Here is a 20,808-nt window from a genome sequence, read left to right as displayed (position 1 = left end):
AAATGGGATAGAAAATTCAAGGTATGTTTTCTAAAATTTGTCGAATTATTCAATTACACATAGTGATAGTTCCTCATGGTCGTTGATGTCGACACTTTCATATACTCCGCCCGATGCCACTCCCACGGCATACAGGCACCGGTTCTCAGAAACCGAAAGACTCGATTATAGGCGAAATCACACCGTTCACAGGAAGTTCCTCGATACCCATAGGGACAACGACACTCTTCAACCCGTGCCATTTTGCCTAATCCATGATAACCTAGCTTGGTGGAAGCATCCATCACCACCGGTGATGCAGACGGCCAGTAAGTGCCGTTCAGTGGGTACATCTTAATCAGGAATGTATCTATATATGATAGCACCGTCATCAGATCCTCTCGGGAAACTTTTCTTCCATCCAGCTGACGAAAATTCGCTTCATGAAGCAGCACAGCCACATCGTTTGGCTGGCCGGGGATTAAACGGGGCTTGTAGCGGAATAGTAAAGTTGTATTGTAACCCTGCAAAAAGTCTGATTGCACTCTTTTTTGAAATATGTTAAACCAAACCTATACTTTAAGAATAATATCCGGATCTTCCTTCCGATAGGATGTGTTATCGACCTCAATCTTATACCGAACAATTCCTCCGTAGGAGCCAACTTGGTATTCTGTATATTTCAGCGGTAATCGATAATAAGGCGTTGAATTTCTTGGTAGATCTTTAAATTTATCATACACGTTTGTGATCAACTGCTTGGGATTTAAGTTCAAACCCTGAATGGTGGCATACTTCATTTTCCAGTCGTTCATATCCATTGTATACTACAATTAAATTAACCGTCAGTGAGATGCACTTCTTAAAACAAAATACTTACGTTCCAACGGAAGAGCTCTGATGCGTGGCACAAACTCGACACCCCCGAACAGAAGCACTTCATACAACTTTTCTTGGCACCGGCCTGATTAAAATAACCATCCCTACACACGTTTCCAGTTACAACTACCCTGGATTCCGAAGATTCCACGGTTGCCTTCGGTTGTTTAGCGACGCAGCTGTAATTCCCACTATCGATCAGCCTCATTCGGCAACTTAGCACTCCATAGCCATCCTCACTAGTCCAATCACAATTCGCTTCCGGTTGTTTACCGTTCATTTTCCATTCGATCAGTGGTGCCGGCTTTCCTGCGGCCGTACAGGTCAAGTTCATTACCGTACCGACGGGCACGGTAATATTTGGCGCAGGTTGTTCCACAATTATCGGCGGCGAGCAATCCTCTTCATCGGAACCATCCACGCAGTGGCGAAAGCCATCGCAGCGAACGGTTTGCGACACGGACCAACCATTCCGACAGCGAAATGGTCGATAGCGAAGCGGGGTTTTGTTTACTTAAAAAATAAAGAATACTTAGCTAATTTGGTGGACTTTGATGAATTTTGTAACCAGTACCTGATAGGACGATGACCAGAAAGCTGCTGATCGCAAATACAAAATAAACTACTCTCATTTCTGTTGACGTTTAATACTTTATATAAAACCAGAATGTTTATTCGAGCAAAGATTGAGACTCAATTTTGAAATGTATGCACGTATTAAATCCAGGTTTAGTGATAAGCACCGGCATAGCAGTTTCAAGATTAAAAAGCTACACTGTAGAGTAGGGTTTATTTCTAATTCCCGTCGTACTAAGTAGGGCCACTCTAATTTTCATTATTTCTTAGATGGATTTAATGAGTACTCCAAAAGTTCGTGTGCTGATTTAACTCACACACACTTACCTTCCGATCCGTGCGCTTTGAATTCGCTCAAAAGCGTTCATTAAAGCATTTTATTGAAATTACGCAACTGACTTTATTTCTCAAATTCGTCGTACCGTTTTAAAATCCGTCCATCAAAATATTTCATCGTCCGAACTAAAAATTATAACATTGATTACGCAATTAGCGCGCATGTATTTGTGTAGGACGGCATGACAAATGTTATTCTGCAAAAATTTCTGCTGGTCATGCAAGTTTTCCCGGCTGCAGAATAACGACAATGCGTTGCGTGAGTTATTTTCATTTTATGAATGACGGAAATTGAAACGATTAATCAAAATTTTTTTCTTCGTCGCACGAAAAAACGATGGAAATTTGGCTGCTAGGAATTCTTTAATTTAAAAAGGCATTTAAATAGATCTCCGCTCACTTTGATTGATCGTTTATGATAGTCAACAAACTAAAATATTAGGGAGTCACTAATTTTGCATTGTGTGTCATAAAAACGCTGCTGTTTTTAATAATTTGTGTTGGATAGGACGGGAATAGGCAATTACGACGAAGCAGTAACATACCCTACATGAAATAATACTCATCGTAATAAATATATTTTACGGGTTTCGCGTGGTCTACGATCGACGGCATCGTTCCACGTAAGAAGTCGTATATCATAAAACTGCAAATTTGTAACCATTTCAACTCGACCAAAATTATTTGTTAACAATTGTCTTTGGTAATCATTGCAAGCTTACAATAAGGATTACACACAAGCAAAATGAGCAACGTTTCAACCAAAAGGCGAAAACATGTTGCGTGGGTAGTTTGTCCGCATCAGAAACATTTTTCGCTTTGAAAATATGTTCCTGATGAGAACAATATGCGTACCTATACGTATTCTCACACTCTTTTAGTTCAGTAGGTTATCACTAGTCGCAATCAGGGCAACAATGTTGCAATCGATTAGAACTGCTGTTGAATAAAAAAAAACACTTTCATTCATCTCTCGGATCAAAACAGTTCAAGTCATGCATTTCCGATTCACTCTGATCTGCATAGCAGTAGTGGTTTCCAGTATCTCCGGTAGGAAAAACACAGGATTAACGCTATCGATAAAACAAATAAACGGATAGTTTCAGGAAACCCATCCCAAGAGCCAATGGAATTTGATATCAAAATTGGATTGGGCAAGCGGTTGAGATTGCACGTTGGCAACCTAGTGCATGCGGCTTACCGGTGGCGTCGTAATGGGGGGCCGGTTTCGGAAAAATGTGAAATTACGTCGGGACCGAACTCCAGCATTCTGATTTGTCCGGATTTCGATTGGTCCGACGAGGGACAGTATGAGTATCACGTGTTTAGCGAGGACGGACAAAGCCAAATCCTGATGAGGGTTAACGTGAAAGTTGTGGACTGTACGGAACCACCAGCGAAGTTGCAACAGAAGGAGGAACCTAGAGAACTGAAAACTACTGTCGATGAATGTTTTTGTTCCGGCATTACCAATCGTTGCCGAAAGGCTGAGCATCTATTCAGGAAGCAGGTTGCTAAGCTTAATTATTCGTTCAGAATGTTTTATTTCAGTGTCTAGTTTATATTATAGATCATTGTTTACGTCACAGAAGCACATATGGTTGATCTGACAATAAGTAATGGTAGAATTCTGGATATAGACAACAAGGATGTACGGGAGGCATGGACATATTACGAACTTCCAGTTGATCTTACTGGAAATTTACTTAAATCATATGGAGGGTACTTTGAATATCCCAATAACGATGACGATGTTGATGAGGACAGTCCAGATGTCATATTGAAAGGACACATCTACACTGTAGTTTATCACAATCGGCGCGAGTTGCTGAGTGAAGAATCTGGTGTTAACAAGATTGCAATGAGAGAGGAAAATTGGCGCCATCTGAATGGAAGTGGAATTGTTTCAAAGCACGTTTTCATGGCAGTTCTTTCGAAAGTGGACTCATTTTATCTAAAAAGCAATCTGTATCGACAAATTAATCCGCTGCGGATCGTACTTGATAGTGCCGATGAGCAGGATCACGGTCTGGGAACAGTAAAAACGGTGGAAGAGTGCCATTGTCGGGAGGGATACACAGGGTTGTCATGCGAAAGTTGCGCACCGAAATACCGTCGTCGATCCGCAGTCGGTATTCAAGGGATCTGCGTTTCGATGACAGAAAGGTTGAAATCATTAAAGGTCGAGCTTGGTTTGCGATCGTGGACGGAGTTAACGAGAGGTGGAGTATGACCAAAAAGAATGTATTCAGAAATGGTAGTTGAATAACGCAGTAGTACAGAACAAAACTTGTATAATTCTGGAAACATTAAAAAAAATATCATTCGACCGATTCTTTTTTTAGTTTCTCATGATCGTGCGTCGTCAAGAGCGTCGAAAATTCAACGTCCAGATGTGAACAAGAACAATGTAAACAAACCCACAATGACATTAGTTTGACTGCCGGATTATCGAACCGACACTAGATACTCCGGTCGTGAATTCGTTAGATTAGATTAGCGGGGTGGTACTGTAATATCACACGCGTACTAACTTGTATAATCGCTAATTAGCAGCCAATAAACTCGCTCAGCGTTATCGAGCAGGATTATTAAGGAGGCGGCTTTTATAGAGATATAGACCTTTAAGTTGGTAACACTTTTGACAGCTGTCACTTGTTTTATGTTCAATTTAGCTTGCCATTTTATTATATATCCCGATCGTACGATCCGGAAAATATAAATGTCTGTTCAGAAAACTGAGGATTCATTCCATTGGCCAGTGTTTGCGAAGTTGTTTAATCTTTGTATTAGTTCTTTGAGTTGTTATATTGCATAATATAACTCTAAGATGTTGTACATAAAAGAGTCAGCCGGGAATTGAAACAAATAGTTTTTATACTCGCATTGGATTTTATTTAACTGAATAAAAACATTATCTTCGCTGTGCTGACTCTATAGGTGGACAAAATAGCTCTTTTGTGTGATTGGCTTTTAACCGTCTGTTTTCTGCCGCGAACCGATTCATATGGTCGGTGTTAAGTCAGGCAGAACCAAGTGACAAAATTCTGACTTCGAGAAAAACGCATTCAAAGTTTTCTGCTCTGTATGGTTTTTAGCTATCAATCCTTCGAAATCATCTTATGACTCTGGCTGTTTGCAACATTTATGTAGTCTGATTAGAGCAAAATTTTGCAATTGAGCAATCGACTCAAGCAATTTGGTTGAGCAGTTGGGTCGAGTCAAGCAGTTGAATCGAGTAGTCCAGTCTAGCAGTTGACTCGGCAGTTGAGTCGAGCAGTCGAATCGAGCAGTTCGGTAAAGCAGTTTAATCCAGCAGCCCAGTCGAACAGTTTAATGGATCATTGGAAAAGCTAAAAAAATTCACAGATGGCTCCAGCATAGACATGTTCTGTCAAACACACTCGACGAACGTCTATGACCGACTGTCATCAAACTGCCTTGCAATCTGATTGGTCCACCTAAAAAGACCGGTTTAGATCAACCGTTATCAACCGTCAACAACAACGGAACGGCAAGAAATTATGACGTGTAATCTGTATCGGCCTTAAAGTTTACTCTAAATATGCCACGTGGGGCTTTAGTGTCCATCTAGTGGCAAGCATGAGCAAAAGCTACCTACAATGATCTATTGAGCAGTTGAGTCGAGTAGTCCAGTCAAGCAGTCAAGTCGAGCAGAAGATTCTAGCAGTTCAGTCGAGTAGTCCAGCCGAGTAGTGGAATCGAATAGTCTAGTCGAGCAGCCGATTCGAATAGCCCAATCGAGTAGTTGAGTCGAGCAGTTGAGTCGAGTCAAGCAGTTGAATCGAGTAGTCCAGTCTAGCAGTTGACTCGTCAGTTGAGTCAGGCAGTCGAATCGAACAGTGTAGTCAAGCAGTTGAATGTTTAAATCGAACAGTTGAGTCGAGCAATGAAATCGAGCAGTCAAGTCGAGCAGTAGAATCCAGCAGTCCATTCGAACAGTTTAACTGAGCAGTTTAGTCGAATAGTCCAGTCGAATCAAACAATTTAGTCAAGCAGTTTAGTCGAGCAGTTCAGTTTCGCAGTGAAATCGGGCATTCGGGTCGATTCGAGCTGTAGAAACGAGCAGTTCAGTCGAGTAGTCCAGCCGAGCAGTTGAATCGAATAGTCTAGTCGTGCAGCCGTTTCGAATAGCCCAATCGAGTAGTTGGTTCGAGCAGTTGAATCGAGTATTCCAGTCTAGCAGTTGACTCGTCAGTTGAGTCAAGCAGTCGAATCGAACAGTGTAGTCAAGTTGGGTGTTTAAGTCGAACAGTTGAGTCCAGCAATGAAATCGAGCAGTCAAGTTGAGCAGTTGAATTCAACAGTCCAGTCGAACAGTTTAAAGGAGCAATTGCAACGAGTAGTCTATTCGAGCAGTTGAATCGAGTAGTCTAATCGATCAGTTGAATCGAGCAGTTGAGTCAAGCAGTTGAGTCGAGCAGTCGTATCATACAGTTTAGTCAAGCAGTCTAGTCGAGCAGTCGGGTCAAGTGGTTCAGTCGAGCAGCTAAGTTTCGCAGTGAAATTGAGCAGTCGAGTCGAGTCGAGCAGTTCAATCGAGCAGTTGAATTGAACAGTTAAGTCAAGCAGTTGAGTCGAGCAGTGAAATCGAGCAGTCAAGTCTAGCAATTGAATCCAGCAGTCCAGTAGAACAGTTTAATCGAGCAGTTGAGTCGAATAGTCCAGTCGAATTGAACAATTTAGTCAAGAAGTCTAGTCGAGTAGTTAAGTTTCGCAGTGAAATCGAGCAGTCGGGTCGACTCGAGCTGTAGAATCGAGCAGTTCAGTCAAGTAGTCTAGACGAGCAGTTGAATCGAACAGTTAAGTCAAGTAGTTGATGTCGAGTGGCTAAGTCGAGCCGTCCAGTCTAGCAAATGAATCAACCTGTCCAGTTGTAAGTTGAATTGAGCTGTCAGGTCGAGCAGTTAAATCGAGTAGTCTAGTCGAGCACTTGAATCGAGTTGAGCATTTGAATCGAACAGTTAAGTGAAGCAGTTGTGTCGGCCAGTCAGGTCGAGTGCTTAAGTCGAACACTTGAGTCGAGCAGTGAAATCAAGCTTTCCACTCGAGCAGTTGAGTCGAGCAGTCGAATCGAACAGTCCAGTCAAGCAGTTCAATCGTGCAGTTAAGTCGAGTCATCGGGTCGAGTAGTCAGTCGAACAAATGTGTCAAGCAGTCGAATCGAGCAGTTAAGCCGAGTAGTCCATTCGAGCAGTTAAATTGAGCTGTTCAGTCACAGGCATGTCTAAAAACTGAACCAAACTGCGTACCGCATTTGAAAACTACCACGAAGTTTATTTGAGACGGTACGCAGTTGCCGTGCCTGATAAAACAACCCGTACGCTGTGAAAAAGCAACCGCTAGCCTTTTCAGTGTTGTTTTTTGCACACCGGGTTTTAACACTTCGGAAACACTCGGGATGGCGTGTATTTCTACTTCGTAAAAGTTTCTCGGATATATGCTGGACGACCAGCGTGAACTTCTCTGTCTTTGAACTGTCTTTTTACTTTTCTATTTCTTTCACTCACACGGCCAATTGGAATAAGTATGAAGCGCCTCCATGCGTGTTTTTGCAAGCTTGAAAGTACTCGCCTACGGTGGATTCCGATATCGGTAACACTCGGAAACCGTGTGTAATTGAAAACAGACTGAACATTTTTTAAACCTAACGCCACCGGTGTAATGCTTCTTACACTCCGTGTTTGTTTGCATGTACGGGAACGGCGTGCAAAACGAAATGAAGTTTGTTGAGTGGTTTTGAGCAATGGTGCCCACGTGTAAGCTCGGTTCGGTGCTTTACCCATGCCTGTTCAGTCAAGTAGTCAAGTCGATCTGTTTATTCAAGCAGTTCAGTCGAGCAGTCGAGTCGAACACTTCAGTCGAGCAGTTCAGTTGAGCAGTCCAGTCCAGCAATCAAATCGAGCAGTCTAATCTACCAGTCCAGTCGAGCAATTGAGCAGTCCGGCAGTCGACTAATGAGGTAACTGAGAATAAAACCCATTGCTACGAAAACATGACGTCCTGTCAGGGGCCTGTTTTTAATTACCGATAAGCCTCTTATGACGTCCTGTCAGAGACCTGGTTTTGGCTACAGACAAGCCTCTTATACAGTGGCCCCCGTTCGTTTGAACGATTCCTCATGCTTAATTTGAACAACTGGCCACCCTAAATATGCTGAAACTCGTATGAACTGGTCGCCCTGCTCTTTGTTATTATTTTGATGGCTTGATTTAGTTAGCAGTTGCAAGCAGACAATATTTCATTCTCCGATCGGATTTCTATCATAATCGTTGGGAAAACTGAATGTGAAACAGATTAAACACACTAGGTCAGTACAAAAAAATCGTGATTATGTGCATTGTGTGCATAAGCAAATGATGTCATGTTGAGAATGATATTTGAACCATTTTTAATTTGCACGTTGTGCAAACCAACGGGGTTCAAATTAAAAAGTATTCAGATTAAAAACGGTCAAACGAACGGGGGTGCATGGTATAAATAGATGATAAACACTATACTATAGAGAATTGCACATGCGAAACTTAACCTTAATTCTTTACATTTATCGGTGGTTCGTTTACGTGAACTTAGAATATTAGTTAAAATAATGAAAGTAAATATTGTTTTCAGTTGTTCAACTTGAATTTATGCAAATTGCAAGATTCGACTAACAAATAGCAAACAAATCACGGATGGATGTCAAACGGATGAATCGCGTTCATTCGTGACGTAAACGTGGAAAACTCTACACCAGGGGGCTGGCAGGCGGCCATGTTTTTGGAGCTAACATGTCGAACGCAGCATAACAACACAGCATATCGTTAACATTTTTAAATTTCGCTCCTGCAACTTTCTGTGCTTCCGATTTAATGGATTTAATGCTTGATACTTCTATCAGTTCCAAATGGCAGCTTGACCGCTTTTCGAGAAAGATTTTTTGGAATGACCCCTATCTAGCCAAACCTTGCCGTAAGGGGACTACGTCTTACGTCACGTCAAAAAAAAGTTAAAAAGCGTCTTTAATAATAAACAAATCTGGAAGAATAGCGGGATTACATGAGAATTATATTTTTTACTGGACATATTTTCAAACCAATGTTGCCATAGTAGGTAGTTAGTAAAATAATCAGAATATATCAAAAATACAATAAATATTCTCTTGCGTTCACAAATATTACATTACCGATAGTTTAACTTGCATCTCGGACAGCATATGACACTCATAAATCACCCACCCAAGAGACATCATGTTAAGGAACGTGCGGCGCCAGGAATTCCGTGTCACTTAATAAAACCCAAAGCCGATGTCCATGGTGCCAACCATCGCCGGTTCTGGCGTGGCGGTTTGTTTCTGCAACCGCAAACAACGACAACTGCAAGTGTTTGTTGTTCGTTTCTTAGAAGTCAAAATCGATTCGGCCTGACTCGATGAGTATATTATTTTTAATTCCCCAAACACAAGTTTCGTACGCGGGTGTTATGCTTTCATGTCACATATCGCGGCGATTTCCACATGGCACCGCACCGGGATCGTGCGCAACGCGTAATACTCGAGTGACAGAACAGATAAATGGTTGGTGGAAATTGTCAACGTTCGGTTTGTCATTTCCGCCGGGCACCCCTTTACACCTTTGACGCGTTGCTGCGAGAAAAATGCTTATCATACTTTACAAACACTTTTTTTAGAAAACAGCATATTAATTTAACACTTTCAGTAATGAAAGTGAGAATAGATCAGAAAATTGGAGTGAATTTGATCTGCATTAAGATAACTGTCAAACAAATTTCCAGTGTCTATGTGCAAAGTGGTGTAATGCCAACAACGACAGGTTCTAGCAGAAACGAAAAGAAGGCGGGATGCAGCACGCAACATAAGCAGCGGCAGAACGCGATGAATTATTCATATCAAGATCTGGCTGTCAGAGCAGGCACAGAGGCGCTTGCGTGCAACACTGGCGTGAAACAAAACTATCGAAAGCCAGCTTCAAGCAGTAGACATCCTATCGACTCCATAGATTGTGCATGAAAGTTTGGAAGAAATGGAATATTATACGAATTTGTATTATAGTTCTTCAGTGAACTTGATTTGCGTACAATTGAAGTTGAAGGCCACTCGACCGTATGGCTCACTCGTGTGAATCAAAATAATCACCCGTCAGATGCAGTTCAGCTTGTTTTGTTCCACATTTTTTTGCCTAATTACTTCAAATTTGCCGTTCCTTAGAATATTGAGACGCACCTTAATTTGGACGCGTGTTCTTTAATTCCTGTTTGTTTCATTGCTGTGAGTTGTAATGCATGAATGAGGCGAACCAACCTTCAAAAGACCTCAGCCCCCATGGACTGCGACTCATTGACTCCCAGTGGTGGTACCGTAGCCGCACCGGTATACTGCTGGGCACACTCATAAGGCACACGTCATGTAAACGTTGCCTGGATACTAATTTGGGCCACGACTTCTGCCGGACGCCGCCGATTGCCGTTACTACAAACAAGTTTGAATCCGAATTTACTGGATGGGCAAAACATTACCCCGACCCGAGGCATAATGATTTCAGACATTCATAGGCACTGCGTGTATGTGCTGTAATTCGAGAATCTCCTTTCGAGCAGCGATGCGACGGAACAAGGATTGTGGGACCCTCGAACTGACCTACGCTAAATGGTACATTTTGCGACATTCCACAACGACAGAAGCGACACTGTTGTATGCTGTCGCTGGAATGCGACCGTTTAAAGTTGCTCAACAGTGGTTTTAATTTGCATCTTTGCTACTACGATGATGCTCAGGTGTATTTGCCGGTCGACAGATTGTTGGTTTCGCTCAATATTGGTTGCTAAACGGAATCAGTTCCCACTGTTACGGAGTGTTTCCTGCAAGTTACAATTTGGTTTGCTTGCTGAGCAGATCGAAATAGGATAATCAAGCATTTCTTTCGACGTGAACAATTTAAAGCAAAGGAGCAAAGGACTAATTTTAATTCAAAAGGTCGATGAACATGGTACTTTATCCATCACCATTTACTGTTACTCCTTTGCTGGCACCATTTAACAATAATCGGACCGACGAGACTATTCGGTATCGGACCGACGAGACAGTTGTATTTTCTCCACTTGAAATGCGGCAGTTCTGCTTTACTGGTATTTACATTTCACTAAAAAGGAGTTTCGGAATCAACAAAACAATTTGCAGGCATTGTTCAGGAGTCACTGCACTATAGACCCGCGGACACTGGCATGCCCATGTCAGTGGCTTTTTACGGACAGTCATACAAAGATCCCAGGTTTCAACATTAGGAGACGAATTGCTCTACTTCCGTAGTCCTACGTCTTTGTTTACTATACTTTGTGAAAACGATTTGTAACTTTACACTTTTGGCTCTATCTTCACTGATTATCATTCGATTTTTATCCAAGTAGTTTCAAAAGAACCAAATTAGATTGGCATTTAATAAAAAAATAATTGGTAAATTATGGTTTCTTTTGCCCGGAGATATAGAAATCTGCAGAGTGCGCAAAAGTTATCCATTCCATTTAGGGTCCATAAGAATGAATCTTACACTATCCTGTAGAGCACCGGTTCATGCCCCACACTCCGGAATATCCGTTTTCGGTTTTATCGGAACTCAAAATTGGCCATTTTGAATTTTCAATCTTGTGTGCACTTTTGGAGGTATTTTGAGCCGATTTAGACATTCCGGAATATCCGCTGTCGGTTGAACCGAAACTCAAAATTGGTTATTTTGAAGTTTCTCCAATAATATGGCAAATGGGGTATCAAATTACAAGATTTTTTAACACGAGTTCTTGTGTGGAATTTTGGATGTATTTTTAGCCGATGCGGATATTCCGGATCATCCGTTGTCGGTTCTACCGAAACTCAAAATTGGCCATTTTGATTTTTTTTCGGAAGTATGGCAAATGGACTATCAAATCACAAGATTTTTCAACACGAGTTCTTGGCTGGTTTCTGTGATTTGATTCCCAATTTTCCATTCTTTCGAAGAAAAATCAAAATGGCCAATTTTGAGCTTCGGTAGAACCGACAACGGATAACCCGGAACATCCGCATCGGCACAAAATACATCCAGCAGTCCATCCAAGAACTCGCAATGAAAAACTCTGTGATTTAATACCCCATCTTCTATTTATATAAGAGGCTGATGCCTGTACCGCAAACCAAGACTCTGACAGGACATCATAAAAAGTTTATCGGCACCGTCATCCGGGGCGAGATTGGGCCAAAAAAGCATATATTTTTGTTCTTTAGCTCAGTATAAACACAATTTAGGAACTAAGTTGATTTCAAACCTGTCAATATATACTAAATTGTTCAATTAACAACTACCGTAGAGATAGCTTAGTTACAATGAAACCTAATTTTACTGGAAGTGCATGATCTTTGGCACAATCTCACCCCTTCTAGGGGGTGACATTGTGCTAAAAACATAAAGTTAGGCCAAAAACCTAAACAGTGAACATTAGCATGTTTATAAACAATACACATAACTATCAGCATAAAGTAGTTCACATGGGGCCGTCCATGAACTAAGTAGACTATTAGGGGCAGGGGCTCGGCCAAAAACAACGCATCATACAAAAAGTATGAACGAAAATAACCCGGAGAGGTCTGAAATAACTAAACATGAGTTTGTAGTCAATGGACAGCCTTTATATAGCCAGTAGCGTTTCTAGGGTTAACAAGGAGGAGATATATGAAGGGGTGTATCCTAAGGGGGCATACCTATTTGATCATTTAACAAAAGTAACCATTACTTCATTCGAGAACCCGCGGCCGCAGAACATGTGGCCTATCCCACTCCCCTCCCCCCTCCTTAAAACTGGCAGTTTATACACGGTATAATATATTCGCCTTATATTAGAGTGTTTATTCAAAGTATCTGAAATTTTCAGAGAAAAAGTAAAAATTAGTATAAATTATTTAGCAGACCTATGACCTATGATGTGAAATCAACAAATTGGATCGATCATTATGGCTTGGCACAATCTCACCCCCATGAAGCTCGAAAAGTACAAAGTTTCGTAAAATATTATTTTCGTAACCAAAACTTATCCAACGCATAATAACCTTTCAATACATTGTAAATGATTAGTTTATATACCTTCAAGATAGCAAGTTGATTCGATTTCTTGTTTGAGTTGGTTCGTGCGGGACATTTTTTACAAGCGTTATTTCCGCGTATTTTTCATCGCGAACTTTGAAACCCAGTTTAGGATAAATAGTTTGCTAATATTATCTGTGTTCCATTCTAAGTTATAAATAAATATGTTATGTTCATCATCATTTTGAAGTTAGGTCACCAGTTTTTATAGATATCATACATTTTTACAAATAAACATTTTTGGTTTTTGGCACAATCTCACCCCCGTGGCACAATCTCATCCCGGATGGCGGTAACTAAAACAGGCCCCTGACAGGACGTCATGCTTTCGTAGCAATGGGTTGTATTGTCAGTCACCTTAGTCACTGGTTGACTGTTGGACTGCTCGATTGCTCAACTTGTTGACTAGACTGCTCGACTGGGCTGGTCGATTAGACTGCTCGATTTGATTGGTCAACTGGACAGCTCAACTGAACTGTTCGACTTAACTAATCGATTCGACTACTTGCCACATTTGTTCGACTTATTACTCGATCTGACTGCTCGACTTACTACTCGAACCAATTGCTCGACTTAATTGCACGATTGAACTGCTCGACTGGACTGTTCGATTCGATTGCTCGACTGGATTGCTTGACTGGACAGCTTGAGTCAATTACTCGACTAGACTGTCGACTCAACTGCTTGACTGGACTCAACTGCTCAACTAAACTATTCAACGATTCGATTACTATTCGAATCAGCTGCCCAACTGCTCAACCCGATTGCTCGATTCAACTGCTCGACTAGACTACTCGTTTCAACTGTTCGACCTGACTGCTCGACTCAACTGACGACTGGACAACAGCTTGCTTCAACAGCTCGACTAGACTGTTGGACATAGCCACTTGACCCGACTGCTCGACTCAACTGCTTGATTTAACTGTTTGATTCGACTGGTCGACTTAACTACACTCAAGTCTCTTTTTGCGCGATTGCTGGATTCGATTGCTCGACTCAACTGCTCGAATGGACTACTCGACTCAACTGCTCAATTAAACTGCTCGACTGAACTGTTCGACTCAACTTTTTTGACTAGATTGCTTGACTGAACAGCTTGATTCAACTGCCCAACTAAACTGCTCGACTCAACTGCTTGACTTCTATTTGATTCGACAGCTCGACTTAACTACTCAACTGAACTGCTTGACTGGACTACTCGACTCAACTGTTCGACTGGCTACTCGACCCAACTGCTCGACTGAACTACTCGACTCAACTGCTCGATTTAATTGCTCGACTGTACTACTCGACTCAACTGCTCGATTAAACTGTACGACTGGACTACTCTACTCAACTGCTCGATTCAGCTGATCAATTAAGAATCAGCACAGATAATGTTTTTTTTCGAATTTTTCGAACATTTTTCGAATTAACGCGGTTTTTTTAAACGGTTTTATGTTACACGGCACGCATCCCCCGTGTAAAAAAAGACTTGAGTGTAAATAAAATCCAATGCAAGCATGGAAACTATTTGTTTCAGTTCCCGGTTGACTCTTATGTACAACATCTTAGAGCTATAATAGGCAATAAAAGAACTCAGAAAACTAATACAAAGATTAAACATCTTCGCAAACACTGGCCAATGAAATGTATCCGCAGTTTTCTGAATTCTGAACAGACATTTATATTTTCCGGATCGTAAGATTCGGGCTCAACTAGTTTGCCATATTTCCGAAGAAACTTCAAAATGGACAATTTTGAGTTCTGGCTGAACTGACAGCGGATATTCCGGAATGTCTAAATCGGCTCAAAATACCTCCAAAAGTCCACGCAAGAACGAAAATTCAAAATGGCCAATTTTGAGTTCCGATAAAACCGATAACGGATGTTTCGCAGTGTGGGACATGAACCAGTGCTCTACAGGATAGCGTAAGATTAATTCTTATGGATCACAAATGAAATGGATGACTTCTGCGCACTTTAAGATTAATTGCTGAAAAATCGAATAAAAAATCAGTGGAGATAGAGCCAAAAGTGTAACTGAAAGTACCTTAACTTTTGATGTCGGGGCCGTAAAGGTTAACCTAGCCCAATGTGATGTCCTGAAAGTGATACGTCATAGAAAAGTGAGCGGTCATCCTTGTCTTTTGTCCAATTGCATCCATTTACTGCAAGAATTTGTTCGGAACTGTTGTCTAGCGCGAAAACAAAGCTAAAGGGATATTTTTGCATGTGACGTGACGCAGTATTTCTCAAAGCGAGGAAAATCAGCGACTGTCTTAGCCGAGAATAATTTTGTAGCGTTTCATTTGCTGCCTTACGTCAGTTAGTTGCCTGCAATTCTTTACATACTTTCAATTGTATTTCTGTCAAGTATGCAAATAGCTATAAAGTAGAGTTTCGAAAGGAACTGGTAAGATGCATAGGACGTTAGTTAATTGATATTTCAACAGGCTGTCCACACGTTAGTTGTAAGACAATTATAGGGTTTAATTCTAATTCCCGTCGTAGTAAGTAAAGTCACTCTAATTTTCATCATTTCTTGGATGGATTTAATGAATTCGCCAAAATTTCTTGTGCTGATTTGACTCAAACAAACTTACCTTCCGATCCCTGCACTTTTAATTCACTAAAAAGTGATTATCAAAGCATTTTATTGAAATTACGCAACTTTATTTCTTAAATTCGTCGTACCGTTTTAAAATCCGTCTAACAAAATTTTTCATCGTCCGAATCAAGGATCACAACAATGTTTGTGAATTTAGCGCCCATGTATTTGTGTAGGACGGCATGACAAATATTATTCTGCAAAAATTTCTGCTGGTCATGCAAGTTTTCCCGGCTGCAGAATAACGACAATGCGTTGCGTGAGTCATTTTCATTTATGAATGACGGAAATTGAAACGATTAGTAGACATTTTCTTCTTCGTCGCACGAAAAAACGTAGGAAATTTGAGTGGTAGAAATTTTTTTAATAAAAAAAAACATTTAAATAGATCTTAGCTCACTTTGATTGATCGCGTATGATTGTCAACAAACTAAAATTTCAGGGAATAACTGATTTTGCATTGTGTGTCTAAAAAAGGCTGATATTTTTAATAATTTGTGTTGGATAGGACGGGAATAGGCAATTACGACGAAGCTGCAACATATCCTACTGCAAATCTATCTATCACAATATGAAATCATTAAGCTGTCAACAATTTCATAGAAATTGACTAATTGGAGTGTTGTAAATGATAACCCAGAATAGTTCTTTATTTTTTCGGTTTAATCGTAGTTAATAAGCAAGCTAAGTTCGTCAACTGCATACCAGTTTCAACCCAATTACTTAAAGTTGACTAGTGCTACCAGTCATTCAACCTTTAAAAAGGTCGATTGATGGATCATTTTCAGATTTGGCCTGGAACATTACTTGGAGCTTGTATGCCATGATAAATATGCGCCTTCTGGGACGGCATTTTGGCAAATTCATTCAGCAACAAGACGAAGGTCTGAACGTCAAGTGCGAAGTGAGCCAAGCAGGAGGCAATGATACTCATAGATACTCATAAACATACAGATGCCAGAAATGCAGTTTGCATTTGCCTTTGATCTTATGATCTGACATAAAGTAATACTTCATCGAATGAAACATCAATGTGACGAGTATCATACGGCATAGTTCTATGTCAGCCTTTCGTACAACCCTTAGGGTTGTATACCTTGTAGTTTTTTAGATAAATTAGGATAAGAATAAGTATATAAAATCAATAATAAATCATTTGACAGTTACGCTTTTATGGGCAGTTACTATCCTCATTATAAAATCTATTTTGATCCCAACAAATTATAATATTTTAAGACATATAATGTTTCAAATTAATCATTTGATATTAAACCACGTTGGCATAGGATACTAACAATAACATATATAGGATACTTGCATGCAACAACCAATAATATGAATTATAATACTGTACTGGTTTATTATATTGTAATAAGATTGTTAAATCTCAGAAATGAAATTCTAACGACGAACAACAAAATTCAACGCATGATATGAGGTTTTCCCTGTCAAAGCAAACTTCATCTAAAGACCATCTGTGCGGGCCACATTATCACAATGAAATTTTATTACCTTCCATGTTCCGCCGGCCACTGACCGTTCCGCTGCATATGGACCTTGGACGAAACCGAACCGACAGCACCATAGCATAACGGAACGGGAGATGAATGTTTTGATTTTTTCAATATAATTGGCACGCGCCTCTTGCTGAGGCTGGCTGCTGTGGTCACCACCATCGTCAAATGTGCTACGAAGGTCCTTTCGCGTGTGATCGTACCATGATGCCATTGCCGTTGGTGGTATCTCGTATGATTCGGTATCATGTCCTGGCTATCGATTGCGCATCCAGAGAGGTGCTGGGGCAAAAACTATCAAAGAAGAAAAGCGAAGGCGGATAAAAGTGGCCGTAAATAATTGCCAGATTTTGCGGATGTTCGGACTTAACATTGAGAATGTTGTTGTCCCTTTAAAGGTGGTAGGGGAAGGGAATATGAAAGCTGTAAATTATATATTTTTGCTGCGTTTCTTACACGAAGGATGGCGGTGCAGTGCTGGCTGATTTTTACGTTTACTTTTCTGCTGCAAAACGATGCAGACATTGTGGCACTAATCAAGAGACCCAAGGCAGCTAAGCTAATTAATCTACCTTGGAAATCTCATTTCCACACAATTTCAACATAGTGGCTGCCAACTAGGTCGAATGAATTTGTTTTGGTTCTGCTGGAACCGTCCATTCGTTCGTTTCTGCCGCCACTGATGCAAAAGGACGGTTGAAGTAGAGCGTATTCATGCAAATTTGGTTTCTAAGGTTCTCACTTTTTGTATGTTGCGTCCGATGTCTGCAATCCATCAAATGCTCCTGCTGCGGCGGCGGTACCGCAAACTACCAACAAGAGCTTAGGACCTATTGCAACATTCGACCACATTCGTTCCGCGGCCGGCCGAGAACCGCCACACTGTTGGTTGGCTGTTGACCGCTGCCGTATGGATTTTGCGCAAAGAACCTCCAACCAGCTTCAACTAATATATGCATGTAAAATTCAAATCAGTTTTTCTTTGCCACATTGCTGCACGGTCTGCTTGTTTTAGTTGTACACTGGATGCCATGTACTAATGCGGTAATAAAGATGTGAGAAGTTTATTATGATGCAATACATCATTTCCGTTATCGCGTGCATAGTTGTGTGTTTATTTATTGCTACTCAGCGGCAAATCTAACAGATGTTTTCATTTCTTTCTCTTTCTCTCTTTTGCAGGCAAGAAGTGGCGTTCGCTGACGCCTCAAGACCGCCGACCGTACGTAGAGGAAGCTGAACGACTTCGGGTCATCCATATGACCGAACATCCTAACTATAAATACCGACCACGCCGTCGGAAGCACACAAAGGCTGCCCGTGGTGGAGGTCCCGGTACCAATGGAGGAGCCAGTAATCAATCAGTCGTGGCTAACAATACTCAAAATGTCAACGTGAGTAACTCTTCGCCAAGTGAACTAAACTACGATGGTGATTCGTCACAGCGAATGAGTCCGTACAGCTACAACCCGCATTATTACTCAGGGACGAATAATGTCCTTAACACTCCAGATTCCAGTCCAACACAAAGTCCTGAGCCAGTGCCGCCAACGGTTGTACCCTCATCTGTCAGCAGTCGGAAGCATACTGGTAGCTCCATTGATGTAAGTCAAAAAATGGACGATGTCTCCTCCGCGCTTCCTACGCCGGAAATGAGCCCCCTTGAGTTGGAAAAAGAAAGCTATAATGGAATTCCTAGTAATCATGGCTACGACGATCTGAAAAGTAAACAAAAATTGTCTTATGACAGCTATAACAATATTAAAAGTGAACAGAAACTGCCTGCCACATTCCCAAATAGCTACGATCATGACAGCGACATCAAACGAGAGTACAGTTCCGCTGGGTCCTACATGAGTTCAGGATCGGAAAAGCGATACTCGTACGATTCGCCACTAACCAATGGCCTTCATGAAAAACGAAACTACCACTGTGTTAGCAGCGGATCGACAACGACTACCGCTATGGTAAACGGGATGTATGTAATGTGTACGAATCGAAGCATTCTTGACCAAGGTCACATCGTCACCGGGACGTACTTTCCCCCATTGGCGACTTCCGAGGATCACCAGACTTTAGGAACGACTCTAACCACAACTCATGTGCCGCATCTCAGTACAAACACCAGCAACAATAGTAACAATCACAATCACGGCAATAGTAACACCAATAATAACAACAACATTACCTCCGGAAATGGTAGCAACCACAGTCTCAGCAAGACTAACAACGGGTTACTGAACAGCATTCATCTCAGTACCGGTGGAAACTCGAACCAGCTGGCGCAGCAGTCATCGCACCAGTCTTCACTGACAGCCGAACAGATAAATAACTACTACGGTGTCAATTCCCTATCGTCCGGACTGCCAGCCTACTCATATGCTTACAAAGACTACGGGATCAACTACGAGTCACCATCACTGACGCAAGACGAGGTAGATTCTCGCGAACTGGATAAGTATCTTAAGTATCCGGACAGCAATCACAACTTCAACAGCTACGAATCGTACCATCACAGTGGTGCCATCTACGGTCATCCCCAGACCGATTACTACAACTACCATCAACAGAACGCCAGTCTTTTAGTCCAACAGCAACAACAGCAACAGCAGCAGCAGCAGCAGCAACAGCAACAACAACAGCAGCAACAATTATCCCTAGGGTCGGCCTCTCCTGCTGGTAGCAGCCATGGATCCTCTGGCACGGTCGGAAACGCCGGTGGAAAAGCTGACGGTATGATTGGCGCATCCGCTCATCTACCGACCACTCCAGTGGCACTGTATGCACTTCCATTACAGCATTCTCAGCTAGCGGCAGCTCAGCAACAGCATCATCAGCAGCACCATCAACAGCAGCAGCAGCAGCATCATCATCACCATCTCCAGCAGCATCAGCAGCACCAACCGCACCTCTCGCAGTCGCATCATTCGCACGGTCCGAGTTCGCATGGTATGACCGATATCTACGTCACCAGTGAGCAGCTGAAGGAGGACGAGTTCAGCAACATACTGGCCGGCGTGAGGAAGACTTGCTACAGTAATTAGGTACGGTAAGCAACCGGGTCGATGATTCAGTGATGATTTGGCTGGGGGCAAGAAAGGATGGAGGCATGCAAATTTTGGTTTTGGTCTTGGGATTTTGGAGTATAATAAGCTCGTAGTTTAGAGATACCCTTTTTCCCATACATGCGTAATTGGAGGGACCAATCGAACTTTATGGTTTTTAATTACTTATTTGAGGAAGTCAATATTCTCGAATCTTCTTGTTGTACATCGAATATCTTATTTCTGTACATTTCCAACTGACCAAATTGAACATCGATTGAAAAAAATCTATAATTATTTTGAAAAATTAGATATGAAATTTGACTAGATGTTGAACTTAAAGCACAGACAAACAGACATAACTCTTGGAAGAAAAATCAACAAAAATTATCGTACCTAACATTTAGCCTGAACACTAGCACCATCTATGATCGACATTCCCAAATATCATATAGCAACATGGGATCCCTCGAAGTAGCAAGTATTTTTTATGGGAAATTCCCCTTCTTTCGTCAAAAAGCGCCACTTTGACCACAACGGAGACATTCCCAACTAAGCCCAAATTTGAAATGACGGTTTAATCGGTACGAAGAATGGAAAACGAGTGTTATGTCTGTTTGTCTGTGCTTAAAGTAAGATTAAAATTGAACTTGAAATCGGACATGAGTTAGACTTAAAGAAAGCCAAGCCTTGGGCTTAAACGGCTTTAAGACTTGATCCTTCCTTATAGGCAGCCTTCGTAGACGACTGTTAGAGTACAAGGC

At 41.5% G+C, this 20,808-nt stretch overlaps 3 protein-coding genes across 3 annotated transcripts in view; 2 read left to right on the top strand and 1 right to left on the bottom strand.

Moving 5' to 3' along the window:
* LOC128735654 (putative transcription factor SOX-15) overlaps positions 1-20,044 on the top strand; it is a 99,702-nt gene extending 79,658 nt beyond the window's left edge. The window contains exon 3 of the mRNA XM_053830139.1: positions 18,183-20,044. Coding sequence (XP_053686114.1) covers positions 18,183-20,044 — 1,862 coding nt within the window. The remainder of the gene's footprint in view (positions 1-18,182) is intronic.
* Positions 28-1,536, bottom strand: LOC128734752 (basement membrane proteoglycan-like). Its single transcript, XM_053829089.1, has 4 exons — positions 1,433-1,536; positions 860-1,371; positions 558-806; positions 28-503 (listed from the first exon to the last, which is right to left on the bottom strand). Exons 1-4 carry the CDS (start codon positions 1,488-1,490, stop codon positions 54-56), a joined length of 1,269 nt encoding a protein of 422 aa, XP_053685064.1. The 5' UTR covers positions 1,491-1,536; the 3' UTR covers positions 28-53.
* On the top strand, positions 2,750-4,355 carry LOC128734753 (laminin subunit alpha-2-like). The gene is made up of 3 exons (XM_053829090.1): positions 2,750-2,820; positions 2,877-3,280; positions 3,341-4,355. The coding sequence occupies exons 1-3, from the start codon at positions 2,766-2,768 to the stop codon at positions 4,001-4,003; spliced, it is 1,122 nt and encodes a 373-aa protein (XP_053685065.1). The 5' UTR covers positions 2,750-2,765; the 3' UTR covers positions 4,004-4,355.
* Positions 20,045-20,808: the final 764 nt, after the last annotated feature.

This window comes from Sabethes cyaneus, chromosome 2, assembly GCF_943734655.1.
Source record: "Sabethes cyaneus chromosome 2, idSabCyanKW18_F2, whole genome shotgun sequence".
In the NCBI taxonomy this organism is placed as follows: domain Eukaryota; kingdom Metazoa; phylum Arthropoda; class Insecta; order Diptera; family Culicidae; genus Sabethes; species Sabethes cyaneus.
The sequence above is the reverse complement of the archived record's forward strand: the minus strand, read 5'-3'. Positions and strand labels throughout refer to the sequence as shown.